This window comes from Chinchilla lanigera, unplaced genomic scaffold (assembly GCF_000276665.1).
Source record: "Chinchilla lanigera isolate Chin_1 unplaced genomic scaffold, ChiLan1.0 scaffold00032, whole genome shotgun sequence".
Classification (NCBI taxonomy): Eukaryota; Metazoa; Chordata; class Mammalia; order Rodentia; family Chinchillidae; genus Chinchilla; species Chinchilla lanigera.
The window spans coordinates 13,462,961-13,483,274 of NW_004955433.1; the positions used below are offsets into that span (position 1 = coordinate 13,462,961).

The 20,314-nt window shown below is 38.6% G+C and overlaps 1 protein-coding gene across 2 annotated transcripts in view; it reads right to left on the reverse strand.

Annotated features, from left to right (window-relative positions):
- Window positions 1-1,532: 1,532 nt before the first annotated feature.
- Window positions 1,533-20,314, reverse strand: part of LOC102009095 (carboxylesterase 1D-like) — a 32,883-nt gene continuing 14,101 nt past the window's right edge. For both annotated transcript variants that reach the window (XM_005388332.2, XM_005388331.2), the window contains exons 7-14: window positions 19,894-19,998; window positions 16,778-16,816; window positions 13,215-13,355; window positions 11,862-11,942; window positions 11,465-11,612; window positions 3,272-3,403; window positions 2,234-2,306; window positions 1,533-1,935 (exon numbers count right to left, since the gene is read on the reverse strand). In XM_005388332.2, coding sequence (XP_005388389.1) covers window positions 1,752-1,935; window positions 2,234-2,306; window positions 3,272-3,403; window positions 11,465-11,612; window positions 11,862-11,942; window positions 13,215-13,355; window positions 16,778-16,816; window positions 19,894-19,998 — 903 coding nt within the window. In that variant the 3' untranslated portion in view covers window positions 1,533-1,751. The remainder of the gene's footprint in view (window positions 1,936-2,233; window positions 2,307-3,271; window positions 3,404-11,464; window positions 11,613-11,861; window positions 11,943-13,214; window positions 13,356-16,777; window positions 16,817-19,893; window positions 19,999-20,314) is intronic.

Below are 20,314 nucleotides of genomic sequence, written 5' to 3' on the forward strand. Positions count from 1 at the left end.
TGTCAGTAACCACTGTGAAGATAAAAATATGCAATACAACAAACATTGCTAATTCCCTATCACCTTGCTTTGAAATTCTGTATCCTTTTTATTGTTTATGTTGTTTTGTTTATGTCTTTGTTTTTGTTATTTTCTTTTTGTTCTCTTAAAACTAAAAAAATAAAAAACAATGTTTAGTGATTGTCCTCAGTATATAATACCTATCTTCAAGTGATCATGTCATACATTCAAACAATGCAATAACATTTAAATGAAATTTTAAATCCTTGTGACACTGTACTTTAAACTATTATCTTTTTCTCTTACACTATTCTTCATAAATGTTTTCTCTAAGGCTTTAAAAGGGCACAAGCAGATTTCAATTACTTGGTATGAGTCTGTACTTCTACTGAGGACTGATTTCCGTAGTGTTACTCATTTGTCAAAGAGGAGATCCCCTGTCCCCAGTCTATGATGTGGCTTTCTCCATGAACCTGGCCTTCCCAAGAAGTTAAAGATCTCTTAGATTCTTATCCAAACATCTATACAAAACCAGAAATCTATACAAAACAGAAGGAACAAAGCTTTAAAATTTTCCTCTTGCTCTTCCTCAATAGTTCTCCATCAGGGACCCAAGGGAAACAGCTTCTGCTGATCTTTCTGCAGGATTTTAGAATTTTGTCCCTGAGTAGAAGATTGTCAGAGCGGGATTTCAGACCTGCACACTAGTGACAGGTTTTCTCCAGTCTTAACACCTGTCCCAATCTTTCTCATGTTCACTTGACAGATGTCCATGGGGAACAGTCTATGACAGGTGTAAATATTCATGTGACTCTGTGGCGCCCAAGGATTTTATGTTTTCGTTCTCGCCTACACTTGGCATTTGTTACTTTCTTAAATGTTTTAGAGGAATTCTCGCAGGAATGCTTGCATCAAGCACTTGTAGGAGGAAGCTGACCAGTATTCACATCTTGCCTCTCCTCCAATGAGTCATCCTCCTTGAAATTTCAGGGTGATCATTCACCAAACCACTGCTGTGGCAAAACTGAGACCAGGAAAGGAAAGATACCCAAGAAAGTCAGGAGGCAGTGAACAGCTTTCTTTTACACTAGTGCCTTGGCTGGAATAACTTCCAACAAATGCCAGGTGGTGAGTGTTTGTGAGCCAGCCTTTTATATGAGGCATAAGCAGGGGTTACAAAGGCTGGAAACGATAGCCTGGTAGTTCTTCAGAGTAGTGAGCAGGGTGAGATTGTCCGTTACAGGGTTAGTTTAATGGCCATCAGTTACATGATGAGATTAATAACCACAGAGCTTGGTATCCAGAATGTTCAGGTATGTACTCATGGTTACAGGGGTCAAAGTCATGAAACAGTTACAGAGCTAGGCAGCTCCAGCTCCAAAGAGAGTAAAGCTTTGAAAAAGAATAATATTTCCTTGTACAGTTTTCCCCTTCACCACCACTGTGAAAGCGTCTACCTCCCATGATGCCTCCCATCATCCTTCTTATATGAGGAAGATTGATTCATCTTCAGATCAGGATACAGACACGGATTTTTGTGTCAAAATAACATTTATCTCCAAATGTGGGCCACAGTACAAACATAACGCATCCCTGGACTCTGCCAACCCTCCTCAATAGATCTGAAAACATCATATCACAAACAATCCTTCAACCGCTACAAACATATGCAAGCTTGGCCTTCAAACAGTTGCTGTGGAATACACCTGTGTTGATTGTTCTAGGCTCCTGAGACTGGCTGGATTTTCCCCTCAGAGCTCTATGTGTTCTTTCTGCAGTGGATTCACCACTGTTTTCTTGGCTAGAACCTCGGTCTGGAAAGCCACTTCTTTGGCTTTCAGTTTCTGGGCAGGCTGGGTGGTGGCGCCAATCTGCAGGTATCCTTCCTTCTGGTCGTACTCTGGCCAGTGGGGCAGCCCCTCCCCATTGGGGTTCCTGGGAACAGAATTAAAGAAAAATACGCCAAAGAACACCATGGGCCCCCAATATTTTTCTCAGACTTTCAACTTCCCACTGGCTAATTTCTACAAATAGACCCATGCACCTCCAGAAATAAGAGACAGCCCCATCTTCTCCAGCAGCTTGTGTATTTACAGGAAGCTTTCATTGTCACATTGCTATGGTCTACCTGTCTGGTTTTTGATCACTCCAGTTGTACAACACACCCTATGCCAGTAGATATGCCTACCCCCACACCACCACCAATTCTTTCCATTTTTGCCACCAGCCTTACCCAGTCCGAGCAAAGTTGGCCCAGAATTTCATCATCATCTTGCTGAGGTGGGTTTCCTCTTCTGAGGCACCTTCTGCACAGAAAAGGTAAAAGACAAACAACAAAAACCTTTAGTACTCAAAATGTTGTTCATTGGGCCATCAGCAGTTACAGCACAAGGGATCTGCTAGAAATTCAGACTCGTGGCCTTTATTCCTCACCTATGTAGTCACAACTCTGCAGTTTAAGAGGATTCTGGCTTTTGGTGTGCACTTTAAGCTTAAGAATCATGTACATAGGATTCAGCCATGGACCTGAAGTCCAGTAATATGCTGGCTGCTTTTGTCTCCTGCGTCTGCTCCTTGCCCTCATAGTTACAATGCAATATACAATGTTTTCCTTTACCTTATAAAATTGCTGAATGCTATATACACGGTAATTTTCTAATACACTTCTACATTTCATAGAGTCTGAAAAACATCCTAACTGCAAAAGACCTGAAGAACCACCCAAATGAGAGATACAGAGAGGCCCGTGTGTGCCATGAATGGTCCTAACATGCGTCACAAGTCAAACGGAAGGATTTAATACATTTGTGAAAAAATGTTATTGAATATTATTATATTAAATATATAAAGGCTAAAATACATGTTTGGGATACATGAAATGAAGACTGAGAGATGGTCATATAACGTATTAGACTCAAGGTCAGCCCTATTTTTAACCATCTCCTACTCACATTATAGAAGATTCTGCAAGTAGAAAATCAAGCAATAGGATTTTTGCCCTCAAACAGGTGCCTGAAGAAGATCTAATTCCTCTCCAATTTATGGCAGAGGTCAGGACTGCGAGGCAACTGTGGCTTGGACATGTCACCTCACGTCTTCTTTCATGCACACTAGAGCAGGGGAAAGGCTCTATTCTGCCAACATAGTTTAGTCCTATGATATGGAATCAGGCATCTAAGAACAGCAGAGAAGGAGAAACTTGGTGAAGGTCATCACACAAAGACTATTAGGTCTCCTACCTCCAAGTTCATAGCCAGAAAACAGCCATTACCTTTTAAAAATGGACTTCCAAACACTGAGAAAATCTCATCCCCATGGTCTCCCATCACCGTCTTGGGTCTCATATCTGGTATGAAGCTTGGACAATACTGGAACTCATACATGTAGGTGGGGGCTCCAGCATCTAAAATGTCAGGGATTATGCACAATTTATGGTGCTGTATATACACTTAGACAGTTCAGGTTTCTGGTTGTGCAGGAAACGCATGGTAATCATCAAAGGACAGAAAGAGTTTCAAGAAAGTTACTAGGTAGGCAAGCATAGGCACACACAGTTGGCTGGGGTAGAACTTGGATTTGAATCAGATGTTTATTGAATGAATAAAGGCAATGCATCCAATAAACATACTAGATGTGTTTCACTGATAGCCCATAGTGCTCATTCGTGTAAAAACATTTACAGTCAGGTAGGTGTCTCTTCATCCTACTTTTGAACACTTCCAGGTTTCTTCTCATCCATTCTGAGGGAAGTGAAGCAAATGCAATGGCTTTTCCAAAAATGAGAATCCACTAATACAAATATATTCTCATGAGGACCAAACTGTATATTATTGTAGGAAACCCCAAAACTCAAGGTGTCATATTTCAGGCACCTGACACATCCTGCTTTTTTCTTGGTTCAAGGAATGTTAAGGTAGTAAGATGATAAAATTATGATAAAAAAGAAAATGTATAAGAGGAGGATGAGGTTGGTTCTCTGTTCCCCTGTCTTTCCCTCTGTTTTCTTAGCACAAATGCAAATATCTCCAAGCCCCCAGTTGCTACATTTTCTGCTGACTGGATGATTAGAACCAAAAATTCCTACTACTTTATGACTAACTCATGGAAACCAAGTCCGTGGAGTTCAGCAGGTAGCACCAACCATACTGCCTACAGAAAAGTCAGACTAAGAGAAACAATGTGAAGTCCCAGTCAGGCTGGTTGAGTTTTCCATTGTTCCCATGAATAAAGTAGGAAAATGTAAAGATGAAGAAAAAACTATATAACAAAAACAGCGGGCTGAAACTCTCATCTGTGACCCAAATATTTTTTAACAGAACTCAGAATACATTTATGAAGTACAGAATTGTTATGAAGGAGAGAAATTATTTTAGGCAGGGTCCTGCCAACAATCTAAAAAAAAAATAATTTGCCCAAGATCAGATGGATTTTAAAATTTCCTATAACTACCAGTTTTCAAAGGAAAGGAAGCCATAGGTTTAGGAAATAGCAATTATGAAAACAAAAGAAGCACAGACAACCTGATACTGTGAAAATACCAAATATTTGCATAATAACAGACACAGAAGTAGAAAAGATTAAAAGCCCAGAAGATACACTTTAAGATTGTGGCTTAAAACTTCCCTACACAGGGATTGTTGCCAAAATGTAGATGCAGAAAACACAGAGGACTCTGGTACATTTCATTAAAAAGAGTCTATCAAAGCCACAGACTAATGAAATTTTCAAAATTCAAAGACAAGGAAAAATTGTTAGACTATCAAAACATAAGAATCATATCACATGAAAAGACATGCCTGGGGCTGGAGGTTTAGCCCAGGCATGGTCAAGAGTTTGATTCCCCATACTGGGAAAAAATAAAAAATGCATACCTATATAATGATTGGCAGATTTCATAGTAGGAAAGCTGAGGCCAGAGAGAATAGGATAATGTACTTAATGTGCTTAAAGCACAAATATCTGCCGATGCAGAATACTGTATGGGAAAGCTTTCTTCAGAAATAGGGAGGAAATGACAACTTTTCCAAACACACTTATGAAATCATACCCTCTAGACCTCCTTCAGTGGAACTGCTAATCAGAATTCCCTATGCTATAACAAAAGGATACTAATTAGTAACATGGAACATATGAAAGGACAAAAATCAATTTATAAGTAAATCAGAATGACATTCTGAATATTCTAAGATGAAAATGACAATATACACAGGAATTTTCCCTCTGTGTAAGAGTTAAAAGAAAAAAACTTACAAAAATAGTTCAAATAAATCAATTATAGCCAATACAAATTTTCATCATAAAATGATACACATTTTGATATCAAAAAATTAACTGGGGAAAGGGCAAGGGGTATAGCTCAGCAGCACAAGCAACTGCCTGGCAAGTATAGGGTCCTGAGTTTGTTTCCCGGTACCAAGTAAATAAAAATATAAATAAATAAACAAATTGGGGGAAACACAGTTACTACACTCAATCAAAGTTAAGTTGTTACCCATGTAAAACAGACTACTGTAAGTGTAAAGTGCTATATAGAGGCCTTATCATACCCAAGTAAAAATCTGTAGGGAAATCATACAAACAACACACAGAAATGAATAGACGGGATTAGAAGCACACCAGTAGAGAAAACCATCAAATCACAAGGGAGGACAGTAACAGAGGAAGAAAGAAGAAAATGTATTTACAAAACAACCAGCAAACAACTCGTAAGATCATAGTATTTATAAATTCTTGTCTTTCAATAATTACCTTGACTATACCATTTAAATTCTGTAATAAATTTTATATACCATTTAAATTCTGTAATAAAAATTCTATAATAAAATTATGCAAATTGACTTAACACATTGTTCAAAAACCCTGATTATTTGATACCCCTTCAGTATGTAAGAGACACATTCCACCTTTTAAAACATGTGTAAATTCAAAGTAAAGGAATGAATACATTATTATACCCAAATGGAAACCAGAGGACCATGGAGATAGCTAGTTATAACAATAGACTGTAACAAAAACTGTAGAAAGAAAAATAAAGACATTTTGATAAGGAGGTCAAGTCAACAAGGGGCCATAACAATTTTAAACCTATTCACACCCAACATCAGAGCACCTAAATACATAAAGTAAATGTTAAAGGATCTGAGCAAAAGATATATTAACATACAGTCATAGTAGGGGATTTCAAAATACCATTTTTAACAAGGGAGAGATCATCCAGATAGAATATTCAAAAGGAAACATTGGATTTAAATAGCATCTTTGATCATAGGGACCTAACAGAAAAATGTAGAATATTCAATGGAATACAAACATAGCACATTCGTCTGAAACACAGACAAAATATTGTCCAGAATAGATCACATGTTGGGGTTCAAAATACTCTCCACCTAATTTTAGAAATCTGAAATTTCACCTAGCATCTTTTGGGACTACAACGGAACAATGCTAGAAATTAAAATAGAATTTTGCAAAATTTTAGCAATTCATGAAAGTAAAGCATCATCCCCCAACAAGTCAACAAAAAATTAACGTGGAAATTTACAAATTTTTTGAGATGAATGAAAATGGAAGCACAGAATACCAAAAATCATGAACTACAGCAAAGTAGTTCTAAGACAAAGGTATATATCAATAACAGCTACATCTACAAAGAAGAAAGATGTCATATCAACAACTTAAAGTTATGCTGCATGGAACTGGCAAAAGAACAAACCAAGACCAAAGTTACTAGTAGAAATCAAACAATAAAGATCAGAGGGCAAAGGAATAAGAGACTATAAAAGTGTACAAAATATTAACACTTGGATACTTCAAAACATAAACAAAACTGACAACTTATAGCTATACTAACCAAGAAAAAAAGACAACACTCAGGTAATAGTAAAAACACATTACAATTGACACTATAAAAATTCAAAAGATCATGAAATTATTAATAATACCACATGCCCACAAATCTGAAAACATAGAAAAAATTAAAAATTTCCAGTCCAATAACACTGACTTAGGAAAAATAGTCTGAATTTATTACTAGCAAGTAATAAAATTATTTGGTGATGAAATATATATTCAAAGAAAATCCCAAGACCTGATGGCTTCATAGATGAATTATTCCAAAATTAAAAGAATTAATGCCAGTCTTCTCAGTTTCTTCCCAAAAGCAATTAAGAGGAATATTGAAAAGTATGTTATGTTATTGTTACACTTCTACCAACATAATATATTACAAAAAGAAAATGACAATCCAATATTCTTAGTGAATATAGGTGTAAAAATCTTATTAAAAGGCTAGTAAATTGAATTCCAAAATTCATTAAGAGAATAATCTACCACAATCAAGTAGGATTTAACCCTGTTTTAAAAAAATGTGATGCATCATGTTACAAAATAAAAGACAGAAAATGGTCATCTCATTAGGTATAGAAAAAAGAATTTTAAAAGTTTAAGAAATAAAAAAAGAATAGAAAAAATCCAACACTTTTATGATTGAAAGGAAAATATTTGCCAAATTAAGGAGAATGAATGCATCTTAACACAAGAAAGGCTGGGTCTGAAAAGCTCTCTGATGATAGCATTCTACAATGTGAAAAGATGAAAGCCTTTCCTAGAAAATCTGGAAGACAAGGGTGCTGTTTCTTAGCATCTCTGCATTGGAAGTCCTTGCCAAAACAATTAGGCAAGAAAAAAAAATGTAAGGTTATCAAATAGGATAGCTGAGGCTGTCAATCTTTGCTTATGTCATAATATTATTATAGCTGCAAAGCCCTATGAACTTCACTAAAATTGGTTAAAACAAATAAATGAATACAATAAAGTAGAAAGATACAAAATGAATGTGCAAAACTCAGTAGCATTTTATATACTAACAATAAACAATCTGAAAGGGAAATCAAGTAAACAATCCCATTTTCACTAAGAAATACAAATATCTAGGAATAAATTTAATCCAAATGGTGTAATATCTGTACACCAAAAAGCATAAAATTTTAATAAAATAAACTAAAGAACATAAATAAGTGTGGAAACATGCTATGTACCTGGACTGGAAGAATTAATACTGTTTAAATATTCATAGCATCCAGAATAATCTGCTATTTATATGAAACCTTTCTCAGTATTCCAATGTCATCCTTCAAGAAAATATAAAACAATCCCCAAAATCATATGAAATTTTTTAAAAATCTCAAGTTATCAAGGCAATCATGAACATAAGGGACAAACTTAGAGATAGCATACTGTCTGATTTCCAACAAATATTACACAGTTACAGCAATTAAAACTACATGGAATTGACTATAGATACACCTACACACAGAACATGCACACACACACACACACACACACACAGGCATGCACGCACACTGCCAGAGGATAAGGTACCGATCCCAGGAATCAATCCAGGCATACGCAGTCAACTGATTTTTGACAAATGTGCTCAGAACATTCAATGAGAAAATCAGGCTCTTCCATAAAATGGTTCAAGAAAAATTGAATTCCTACATGCATAAAGATGAAACTGGACTGTTATCTGATACCATACAAAATCAAATAAAAATGAGGTAAAGATTCAAATATACCATCAGAAACTCAAAAATAATTACAAAATATATAGAGGGAAACTGCATTGCAATGGTCTGGGTAAATGTTTTTTTGGATTTAACTCTAAAAGTATAAGCAACACAAATGGAAAATAGATAAATGGGATTATCTCAAACTAAAAAGTTACTTCACAGAAAAAAAAACAAATAGTAGTATACAGAGAACAACTAAAGATCTTGAAAAATTTTGTGCAATACATATATATATGTATATATATATTTGTGTGTATATTAAGCAAACTGCATAAGAAGTTAAAAAATCTCAATTGCAAGAAAACAAACCTAAAAATTCAATTAAAAATAAGCAAAGAAACTCAACTGGCATTTCTTAGTGAAGATGTACCACTGAACACCAAATGTATTTTTAAAAGGCTCCATATCACTAGTAATTGCAAAAATCCAACAAAAATCTCAATGAGATATACTTTCACCCTGGTCAGATGACTTATCATAAATAAAAAAAGTAAGAAGTGTTGGCAAGGTTGTGGGAAAGGGGGATACTTATACACCATGTTGTAAATATACAATAATCTGGAGGTTCTTCAGAAAAGTAATAATAGAATTGCTATATGATCCAGAAATCCTAATGCTGGGGATCTACTCAAAGTATTTGAAAGGTATTTCTTGAAGTAATGCCTGTACCCCATGTTCACTGCAGCACTATTCACACTGGTTAAGTTATGAAATCACCCTGTGTCTGACAACAGAAGAGTGGATAGCACGAATGCAGTATTACACACAAATAGCCTCGCAAAGGGAATGTTGTCATTTGCGTCAATATGAATGAAACAGAAGAAGATTGCAAGTATAAGAAGTCAGATAGAGAAAGACAAATACCACATGTTATCACTTATGTGCGAATCTAAAACAAAACACAAATCAGAGGGAAAAGCAGTGCTGATTTAGGTTGGTGTGAGGGATAGAAGGAGATGATAGTGAAAGGATGCTAAATCTCTGTGTCTTGGTTACTTTTCTCTCATTGCTGAGACAAAATACCCAACGCCCAAAATGAAGGAAGGAAAGGTTTATTTAGCTTACAGTTTGTGGAGGTTTCAGTCCATACTTGGCTGGCTCCGAGGCAAAAGGTAGCAAAGCAACAAGAGCAAAGCGGGGAATGGCAGCTGAACAGCAAACAGCCAGAGCAAAACTGGAGGAATGGCGGCAAGCAGCTTCTTTCCCTGCCTTACTTTGCAAACAGGCTACCCCCACCTAAGGGGCGTGTAGCTCTCACATAATCTTTGCCCTCCTCTTCCACAGGCTCAGGATGTATACAAAGTAAGCACCCTGGCTTCCTGCTGAGTCACTTAGCCAAACCTCTAGACTCCCCAAGTTGACACAATGTATCAACCATAACACTCTGATAACTGAAAATTTGTTTCTTCTTTAGTGCATTGTACAGTGTGGTGAATATATTTAACAGTAGACTATTGTACAATTACATTCCTGGGAAAAGAAATGTTACGACTTCCCACCATAATAAATGTTCAGTAATTAAGGAGATTGGTGTGTGCATCAGCTTAATTTAATTATCCCATTAGTATTCATAAATCATATTGTATTCATAATTATTGTAGTTTATATTTATAAATTATGGTATCATAAATTTGTACCTTATACATTTAGAAATGTATAATTTGTAAATTTAATATTTAAAAAATTAAATGTATTCCCTCTTACTTCCTCTCTCTCAAAATATCTTTTGTATTGTATTCACCCAAATGAAACAAGTGGTTTGAAAGGAACTGAAATTGCACAAAGTGAAATGGTGAAAAGGGAGATTGGGATTAGTTTTTTGATATTTATATAAAGTACAGAATATAATAGCCATACCAGAATGGTAAGGATAGAATAAAGAAGTATAGAATAAAGAAGCATTTACTGACTTGAGAACTTGTGAAAGAGTCCTGGGAGCAAAAGAGTACTCTAGGCTTCCTAGGTGGCACCCAAAAGTAGCTAACTTTTGTCTAGGTGAGCTCACCTATCCATAAACACACTCCATCCACACAACATTAGGGCAATGTCACAGGGTCCTGCAATATTCCCTATCTGGACCTCAACTTGGCCACACTGCACACACCAGCACAGACATTGAAAATCACCACATCTCCCCTAAGTCTGCACTATCTTCTGCCTCTACTTTTGGCAGTCTTCCCCCAGAACAACCTCTCTGATCCAGTGATTAACTTCTATTCTTCTTCTATATCTAATAGTGAACCTAACAGGATTCCAGCTCTAACTCTGAACACATTACAAGACCCATATTCCAATATTTGACTTTTGAGTACAACATAGTACCATAACCTCAGTGAAGCAACCCCTGTAGGAGATGCTGGTGGTACCTCATTCTTAACCATGATTTTGGTAGGAATTTACACCTCTTTCTCAGCCTTTTGTATGGCTACTTAAATCACTTGGCCCACTTTGCTGGAGATCAAATCTCATAAAATTAATAACTACTTGGAATAGTCTTCAGTCAATGACATGTGGGTACTGGTGTGCCAGCTACTTGTGGCTCAGACAGCACAATGCTGATATGTGTCTTCTGCTTGCTTCTCAGATCTCCCCAGCTCTAGTATTGCACAATAGGCAAATGCTTGAGTGAGCATCATTTTGGGCTTCCATCTTTTCCCTGTGTCATTTCCTCATCTCTCCTTACTGGTATTTTCTGGGATCACTTCACAAACTAACAATTTGCATTTTCATTCTCCTGGAGAAACAAAATAAAACAATGTCCCCCTCCAGGCCACAAGAAATCAGTCTTTAGCCTGGAACCCCATCACTTCATCATCTGTCTAAGTGGGAAGCAGATAGGTCACAGACCAAAGCTGATATGTCAGGGTCTCTCTCACACAATTTCAAGGACTCACCTCTGTGACTACGGGCCACAATCACAGATGGGATACCGAACATCAAATCTGCCAATAAGTCCAGGAACAGCTCTCTCTTTTTGACAAGGTCATCTGTCCCTCCTAAATACTTCTCAATGGCCACTGGTGTCAGTTCCTCAGGAACATTCTGAAATACAACAACAAAATGGTAACCCCCACTTGGTGAGTAATGCAGATTCTCCAGCCAGTCAACAAGACAGTATTGATGGTGAATCTATTGAGCCTTGTGTAAATCCTTCATTGGTAGTAAAGTGGGAAAGGCAGAAAAATGGGCCAAACCCCAAATTCCAGGCCATTGAATTGGCCTGTGACTTAGGGCTAGCTCCCAGTACTCTTTTATTTTTCTACTAATTCCCATAATTCCCTATATGCTTACAACAAAGGGATAAAACTTCCACAAGAGTGATGTGGCCGTCTTTTGGTCCAGCTTGCCTTCAGGGATTGGATCACCCAACATCTGTTAAAAGAATGATTAATCTTTTGTGAGTACTCATGAAATATCAGAAAACCAATCAAACCAATGTAGAAGGAAGCCTCTGTGTTGGGACCTGATAGTCCTGGATCTTCTATAACTGTGAAAATATCAATGAAACAAATGAACTCATATCCCAAAACCACAGACACAAATGACTAAAGAATACAAAATCACCCTTATGACTTTGGAGTAAAGATTGAGTTTCTTCTGAACTGAGAACTGCAGAAATCTCATCTGTTCAAATCTCTCCACTAAGAGACATAACTCAAGCCCTACCTGCTTTCTTTCAGCTTAAGTTCATGTCCTACCATGACCCCAGTCTTCTAACGTGCTTGCTTGAGAAAGCTTAATAGTGCCATGGGCAGAGATTTCAAACCCTCCCTCAGAGCAGTTACTTTAGACAGCTTATAATTCTCCCTACTTCTTTCCCCTTTGAAATATAAATCTCACCCAAAACATTTTCCTCAATGATCTGAGAGCTAATTTTTTGGAAACATTTTGATACTTCTTAGAAATATATAAACATTTGGGGACATAACTCTTGATCTCTCTGACTGTTCTAACGGGAAGATGAAGGTCTAACTTCTGTAAGGGCCTCACTTCAACTTAAACCTGTGCTTCCTCTCATGAAGATTATTCTGTTTCTTCTGCAGATGTGCATGGTGTAATAAATCCAGTGGTCTGGCAACATGGACGGTCACACCCACATGCCTTCCTGAGCTCAACCAGCATTGAAAATCTCGAGGCTTTGATGTTAGGGATATCTGTTCAGGTCATGCTTGGTCTTTTTTCTATTCATCTCTTCTCTATTGCAATTGAATTACTGAATAAAACCGGTCCTAGTGTTTTAACTTGTACCTAGTTTTGCTTATCACTGACAAGGGAACAGCCTTTCTTCCATTTTAGCAGACAAATGTGTCTTAAACAGAGTGACATTCTCTGAATTTTTCCAACGAGAGACCTGAGAACTCAAGGGGAGCGCTATGGAAGCTGTAGTTCAGGCCCATGCTGGAAGCTGTTGCACCCCAGATAAAATCTCCTCAACTCCCCACCTTTCTCTCCTCTCTAAAATTCCTCCTTCTGTAGAACTGTACAAATATTAACTATGCAGAATGCTCTAGCCTGGACATTTCAGGATTAGTTAAAGGAAAAAAATCAAAAATTATTTTAGGTAGCGTTTCCTAAGGCCGAAGCACCAGGTGATGGTCGAATGTGTGGAGGCGTGATCTGTCTAAGAGGCCCGTACATACTCACCATTGGAATGATCCAGCCAAACTCTTGCTTGTTGATTCCTACCATGTAGGGGATGGTGTTGAAACTCTTTTCAGCCAACATCTCTTCTGGTGCCTTGGGCAGCAGCACACCATCGATAACAGTGGGAACAAAGGGAATGTTCTGGGGATGACAGAATAATGCTTGTCATTATTCTGCCTCAGATACCATGCATGTCAGTCTCCCTGCCTGGATGAGGGTGTGGCCATCACCAAAATCTCCCCTGGTTTGGCCAGTGGCCAGAGAAACCTAGGGTTTTGTTTGTGAGACAGCAAGAGTAGAAATTTGGGAAGTTAGTGGTGATGAGATGATGCTGGTGGGAAAGGAGAAGGCTAAACATCACCCAAATTAAACTATCTATGATTACAATATACATAAAGTCAATTCTGGTGCTTCATAATAGTTATGTATATAAAATCACAATAAATGCTGAGCTAGTCAATATTGGGTGGTTTCCCAAAGGAGATTCCAGAGTTAGGTTCCTGGGGACCTCTGGCATGTTATCATCACTTTTGTTTTATAAGCAGGGACTCATTTAAAGACTTATTATACAACACAACTTCTTATAGAGAATTAGTTGTATGTAAAACTTATTTACGATAATACACCACCCGGGAAGGGTTGAAGATTTTCATGACTCTGAGTAATATCATTTTAAATTTTTGGCTTGTGATCATGACAATGCTATCTATTGTGCTTTTTCAAATTCACTATCTCATTAACACAAAAATTTACCTGTTCTATCATTTTCTTCACAGGTGTATCATACACTATAGACATTACATTACTACTTTCCAGAATGGCTTGACATAGAGGTAGGGAAATCCCTTCTTATTTTCCACTTACAGTAGTATTGACTCATTAACACTGAAATCAGGGAAAAGAGTCTCTTAATTCAAGGTTCACTGAAGTAAATCTATCTTCTGTCTTTTCTGCATAAAGAGTCTTCTGCACTTAGGAACTGTAGACAGCACTTCAACACAATGCTTGAGAGCCATCTTAAACTAAGAAATCATTAATAAAAACAATATCACCAAAAATGGTGCACTTCAGAGGGGATAAAAAAAAACCCACTTCTTGGTATAAAAGATGGACCAATAAGACAGAATTTCTCCTTAGCCCTTACATAGGTACGTGGGCATGATGCTACTCAAGTTCTTCAGCACTCTGCACACTTTATAAATGATCACAAGTCTTGCAAGTATCTTTTTGGTGTAACAAATACAGTTCAGCAAGTAAATGAATTCAAAATTACAGGTTTCCAGATTGTTGAGGATCTGTTGTACCTATCTGTTTATCTATAAAGCTTTTAAGTGCATAATGCAAGGTGCCTAAGTGTGACTTGACTTCCTATTTGAAAGCAAGAAAAGATCAAGACAAGAGCCAAAGCCTACTGCAACAGTGTGACAATACAGAACAGACTCTGGGTGCAAGTGCTGCCACTGGAGAAAGCCAGTGGCAGCCCTTCAAAATGGGCTGCTCTGAGAACCAGCCAGAGGACCAGCTCATTTGAAAGAAGATATATAACAAGGCCCTGGGAGCAGGTGATAGCCATGCACACTAGGATATGAGGAAGAAGTCTATGGCCATGTGGAAAAAAAGGGAGGAATTTCTCAAAAGGGGAAAGTGCTTGAGCAAAGAGACAAAGGAGTCATCGTGCACAACTACACTCAGGAATGTCAAGGAGCACAGGGGTTGCAGGAATGCCTCAGCTCAGGGACAAGTGATATTGTCAGGTGGTACATCCTCTCTTCTGCATAATATCTGGCACATCCTTCCCCTTCAGGTATGTTTTGAAGTCTGACTGAAAATATGAATGCCAATTTGTCTTCTAGATAAGATCAGGCTTCTAAGACAAAACATAATATGTTCTATGTTAACTTTACAGGACAAGTATTGTGACATCATTCACCATAGAACCATGGAGAAAAAGATGAGGCAGTAAATAGTAAAAGTGCAGAAGGCAAGCAATGAAGGTCTCAAAGGGAAAGCACCCATGGGTGATCACTGCAATCAGCAACCATGAAAACAAGAGGAATAGCCACTGTCTACTCAGTGGACATAGGTAGCTGCCTGTGATGTCATCTGCATGGTCTTGCTTGGATCAGAAAAGACAAGGCACCTTCTTTTCCTCATACTCCCTGCCCTGTTTATCAATAAGTCCTGTGGGTTCTCCCTTCAAATACATACAGACTCCACCCACAGCAGTGAGTCTCCTCCTCACTTCACTAGACCTCGAATAATCAGACAGGGTCTCTTGACTGGGCTGCTACAGGATCACTGCTGCTCCTGCATTGGGCTGCTGCAGGGCATTGCCCCCAACCCCCAGTCCCTGGGCTCTCTGCAACTGTTCTGACTCTTCTCTCCTTTGTAATGCAATGGAGGCACAGTATGTTGTAAAATCTAAGATACATCATTGCTCTGCTCAGAGCACTCTGAGCACCATCATCTCATGCTGAATCAAAATCCAAGTCATTTCAATGCCTGTCCCATCCCACCTCCCGTGACCTCCTAAGCCTGTAGTCTCCCCCTCCCCTCACTGCCTCTACAGACACACAAGTCTCCTCCATCAAGGGACTGCAGTTGCTGTTCTGCCTACAGCACTCTATCTCCAGGTTTCCTGAGAGATGACTTCTTCCCTACTCCACAGCTGGACTTCCATACCTCCAACTTGATGTAAAATTCCCCACAAAGCATCACGTTTGGAGGCGAGGCCTGCTCAAGTTGAGAAGGGGTTGTCACTGGTGACTTGGAAGAACATATTCACATCCAAACCCCACTTTTCACTCTCTGCTTCCTGGCTGCAATGGGGTGAAGAGCTCTCCTCCCCAGGCCCTTCCACCATGGCATTTCTGTCTTGGAGCCAGTCTCTCACAGACTGAACCCACTGAAACTGCAAGCCAAAATAAACCTCTCCTCCTTTAAATTGTAGGTGCCAGGTATTTTGTCTCAGTGACAGGAATGCTGATGAATACCCCTACTCAGTCAATTCCTGACATTGCTATTTACATTCACACCATTACCTAATTCTGTCCTTGTTGCACATTCCCTTACCCATTTACAGGCAGAGAGGGTGGAGGAATAGGGAAATCTGTGGGTTTTCTGGGTGCTGGGAAGAGACTTATAATCATAGGCTCCTTCCTTGCATAGATAATTAGCCCTATTCCCTCCCAGGAGATTGGCCTCAGTGAAGGATCCTGGGCCCCTTATCCAGTTTGCTCTACTTCCTGATAAAAGAATATTCTGGTCAAGCCTCTTCTATGGGAGATTTTCAAAGCAGGAAATCTGAATGACAAAAAGGTAGAAAAGTCCAGACTACACAGATTTTCTGACTCAGTGCACATGACGGGGACTGAGGGTAGTACACTTCAGTCCTGTCTCTGATCTTACCATCTGTGTTACTGTAGCAAGTCATGGCCCTCTCTGGGCTTCAGCAATATGCCCATATAAAGGAATGTAATTCCATAAAAGTAATTTTTTCATTGTGAATTGGAGCTTAAAGTTGTAAGAGTCAAAACCCATAATCAAGAAAGAAAAGTCCTTACCTCTCTGGGGTCTCCAAATAAATCCACAGTAGCAAATTTCTGTGAAGTCAAAGGGAAAAGATGCTATGAGAAATCTTCCTGAGAGGGGCTGGGGATTTAGCTCAGCGGCAAAAGCTCCTGTCTGGCAAGCGCAAGGTCTTGAGTTTGGTTCCCGGTACCGGAGAAAAACCAAAAAAAAAAAAAAAAGAAAGAAACCTTCTTGAGGTTAAAGCTGATCCTTTCATCTGTGCCCCAGAGTTATTATATTTTTAATCCTCCTGCATCTTTTACTGGGCCCAGAGTAAAAGGACCCCACACAGGCTCTGCTGGACACAAGCATAGGGTAGCAAGTAAGACAGGGGGGGACAGGCACAACAAAGGGGGTTAGACCAGAATCAGGATCACTGGAGCCCTTGAGAGAACAACTTCTCTTGATGCCTCCATCCATCCTTTTACTTAAGTGTTTGCCATAGCAACATCATCTCAGTTTGCCTCTTGCACAAAGTGGAAGTGAGTTGACTGTAGTGGTGGGGTTGTGACAGCTTCAGCAGTGATGGGATAAGAGATGGAATGGGGTGGTCAGAGGTGGCATTCCCATCATACTTCATGTGTTTCTCTTTTCTTCTGCCACTTTGTGATTTCAGGTGTCCATACACGACTTTGGGTCTTCATTTCCCCAAAATTAAGAGACTAGTGCAAGGACAGGTATATGCCAAGGTCAGTCTAGTTGACTGTACACCAAAATTAACACTGTAGTCTTATGAGAGATGATTCCTAAACAGATAGAAATCCAGAATGATGCTCTGTTTTCACCTCACCAGGGAGTAAATATGTTTCAGTGAGAAACCAAAACGAGGAGTGGAAGCTGAGTGATTAACACACATAGATTTTTAATAATAACTTAGATCCAGCCAAATGGAAATAAGCCACCTGTTCCTGAAATTTTCAGTTACCCAAAGACTTTGTTACATCAAAATTCTTTTTGCTTCAAGTCACTTTAAAAGGAACTTTCTCATTTTGCATTAGGAAACACTGAGTCTCACAAAATCAACTCATGCTTTTCTTTGTTGTGTGTTCACCAGCACTGCAACGTTTCATGGTGAGTGAAATTGTCTATATTAGCTAAAAGATATGACCCAGATATCTGGACAGCAACAACTGAAGATGCCTCCATTATGAGTGATAGTGTGTGTGTGTGTGTGTGTGTGTGTGTGTGTGTGTACTGAGGACAGTGTTAATCATGGGAGCACTTCCTCAGCAACTCAGAAAGATGTCCTAGGATCACAGGTTCTCTGTATTTTCCCAAAGTTACCAAGTATTCCTAGATAAACTTGGTCCTTTTGTAGCACATGGAGAATGACTGAAATGTTTTCTTATTTTCAGATGTTATAAAATAGCAGTTACTTAATTTCCTGGGTATCTTGGTTAACCTAGTGAATATGATGAAGCCAGATCTAAGCCCCAGGGTCACATTAGACACAGTCTGTAAACACAAGGGCAAAACACAGCACTAGAAGCTTGCCCATGAAGATACAAAAATTTATTTCTTGGGTTAGATCACAATAGAGAACTGAGAAGCTCAGGTAACTCATGAGATCAAAACTGAACCTTTCCCACAAAGGGAGTAGTTTCCATGGGCCATGGATGCTGCTTTGTGGATGTTTGTCTTGCTGAGCTTCCCTGTGATGACAGGTGGCCCTAACTTTACATCAGTGTACAAATGTCACCTTCCCTGAGAAGAATCACTGCTGGTTCTTCTGCACTACCACTACACTTACATTCTCACTACATGGTTTTGTTTCTCCTTTCATAGTTCTTTGTGAAGAGGGATATGGTCAATTCATAAATTGCTATTTCATAATAAAAAAGGAAAAATGAAATTCCCAGATTAGATCAGAGGGCTGTATAGCTCATGTCCCCTGACAGCACCCTTCCATACACTCAGCATGGAGAGGTGAATGGGTGTTGGTTTAATGGAACTAAATTGAATTGATATATGGATAAACCCATAAAACAAGCAGATAAGTGACAGATATGTCATTGCTTGTGAAGTATTATGTGAAATGTCTAGAAATATGTTCCCTACTGCTGTGGCTTGTGTGGAGATGTCCCTCCAAAATCTCATGCAATCACAGGTAGGACTTTTTCAAAGGTGGCTCATTCCTTATAGTGTTAGGATTAAGGGAACCAGTATTAAGGTTGCTAGAATTATTCCACTGATTTGCTTGGAACTGCCCTAATCTTGGTAATGTGAAGACACTATAAGTGACAGAAAGATGTTTCTCTTGTCTCTTGTTTGATTTCCTACCATCTGCCCACTATGCGCTGTTTCTCTACTCTAATGCCTGTCTACCATGCTACCATGCCTTGGAGCCAGCCAATTATTAACTAAAACCTCTCCAAACTGTGAGTTAAACAAAACTTTACCCCATTTAACTTTGGATGTCAGGTACTTTGTTTCAGTAGTGAGGGGAAGTAACAGACATCTGGTAGCTCATTGAGATGAATAGAGTATAAATAAACAAAGAAAAAGTTAGGCATGTGTAAAGGTTTGATTGATGAGACTATAAGTGAATTGCATGGATAGGAGGGATAGATGAAAAAGATGGGTGGATGGATGGATGGATAGATGAATGACAAATAAATAATAAGTACATTTAGACTATCTTAATTTAGTCAGTTGTCAGAAAATATAGAAAACTAGGACACTGATGTGTACAAATAAATGCAATTTAATTATATAGCTTGTAAATAAATCAAGATAACCTTGATACATTTTTTAAATACTTAGTACTTAATGTCCCCATCCCCAAAACTCAGGATGGTAGTTCATTGCAGAAATATAGAGAATTCAATTTCTTAAAATACATCTGAAAATGAGAATGTCAAAATATTATAGTAGAAAGACCTGTAGAAGTTGATGTAGATTTCCATCATATTATTATTGGATATTTTTGACATTTGTGTTACTTCATAAAGAAAAAAGGAAAAGTCAAACTCCCAGTTTGGATCAGTAGCCTAACTGTGCAGGTGAAAGTGAGATGCTATCCCAGATGGCTTGACTAAGGCAAAAGAACAGCTGAAGAGACGAAGTCTAGGGCCAAGCACACTGGGACCACTAGAACAGAGGCACCTACCAAGTTCAGTGTGGCCTCCAAGAGTTCATCCTCTGTCTTCTGGCGCAAGCAGTGAACCATGACAGCTGACGAAGTGGTTTTGCACCCAGCAGCAACAGCAATTTTCTGCAATGATGACAAGCAACAGCAGAGTTCCAGAGCAGTGTCCCTTCCTTCCATCATTGTACACAAAGGGGTGTTACCACAAACCCAGGGTCTAAATGCAGTAGGAGGTAGCTGCATATAATCTACACCAGCAGGAGTGGGGTTTGTTTTTGTCTCATAGTGTATTGCTTCCTTCATTAACTGGATATAATCGGGTAACACAATATGTATGTCTCTGTTAGTTCATCTATGAAATAGCCACAATGGTTATCTCAGGGCTACAAATAAATACTTAATGAATAAGCATACCATTCTCAAACTCGAATGTCTCAAGAGA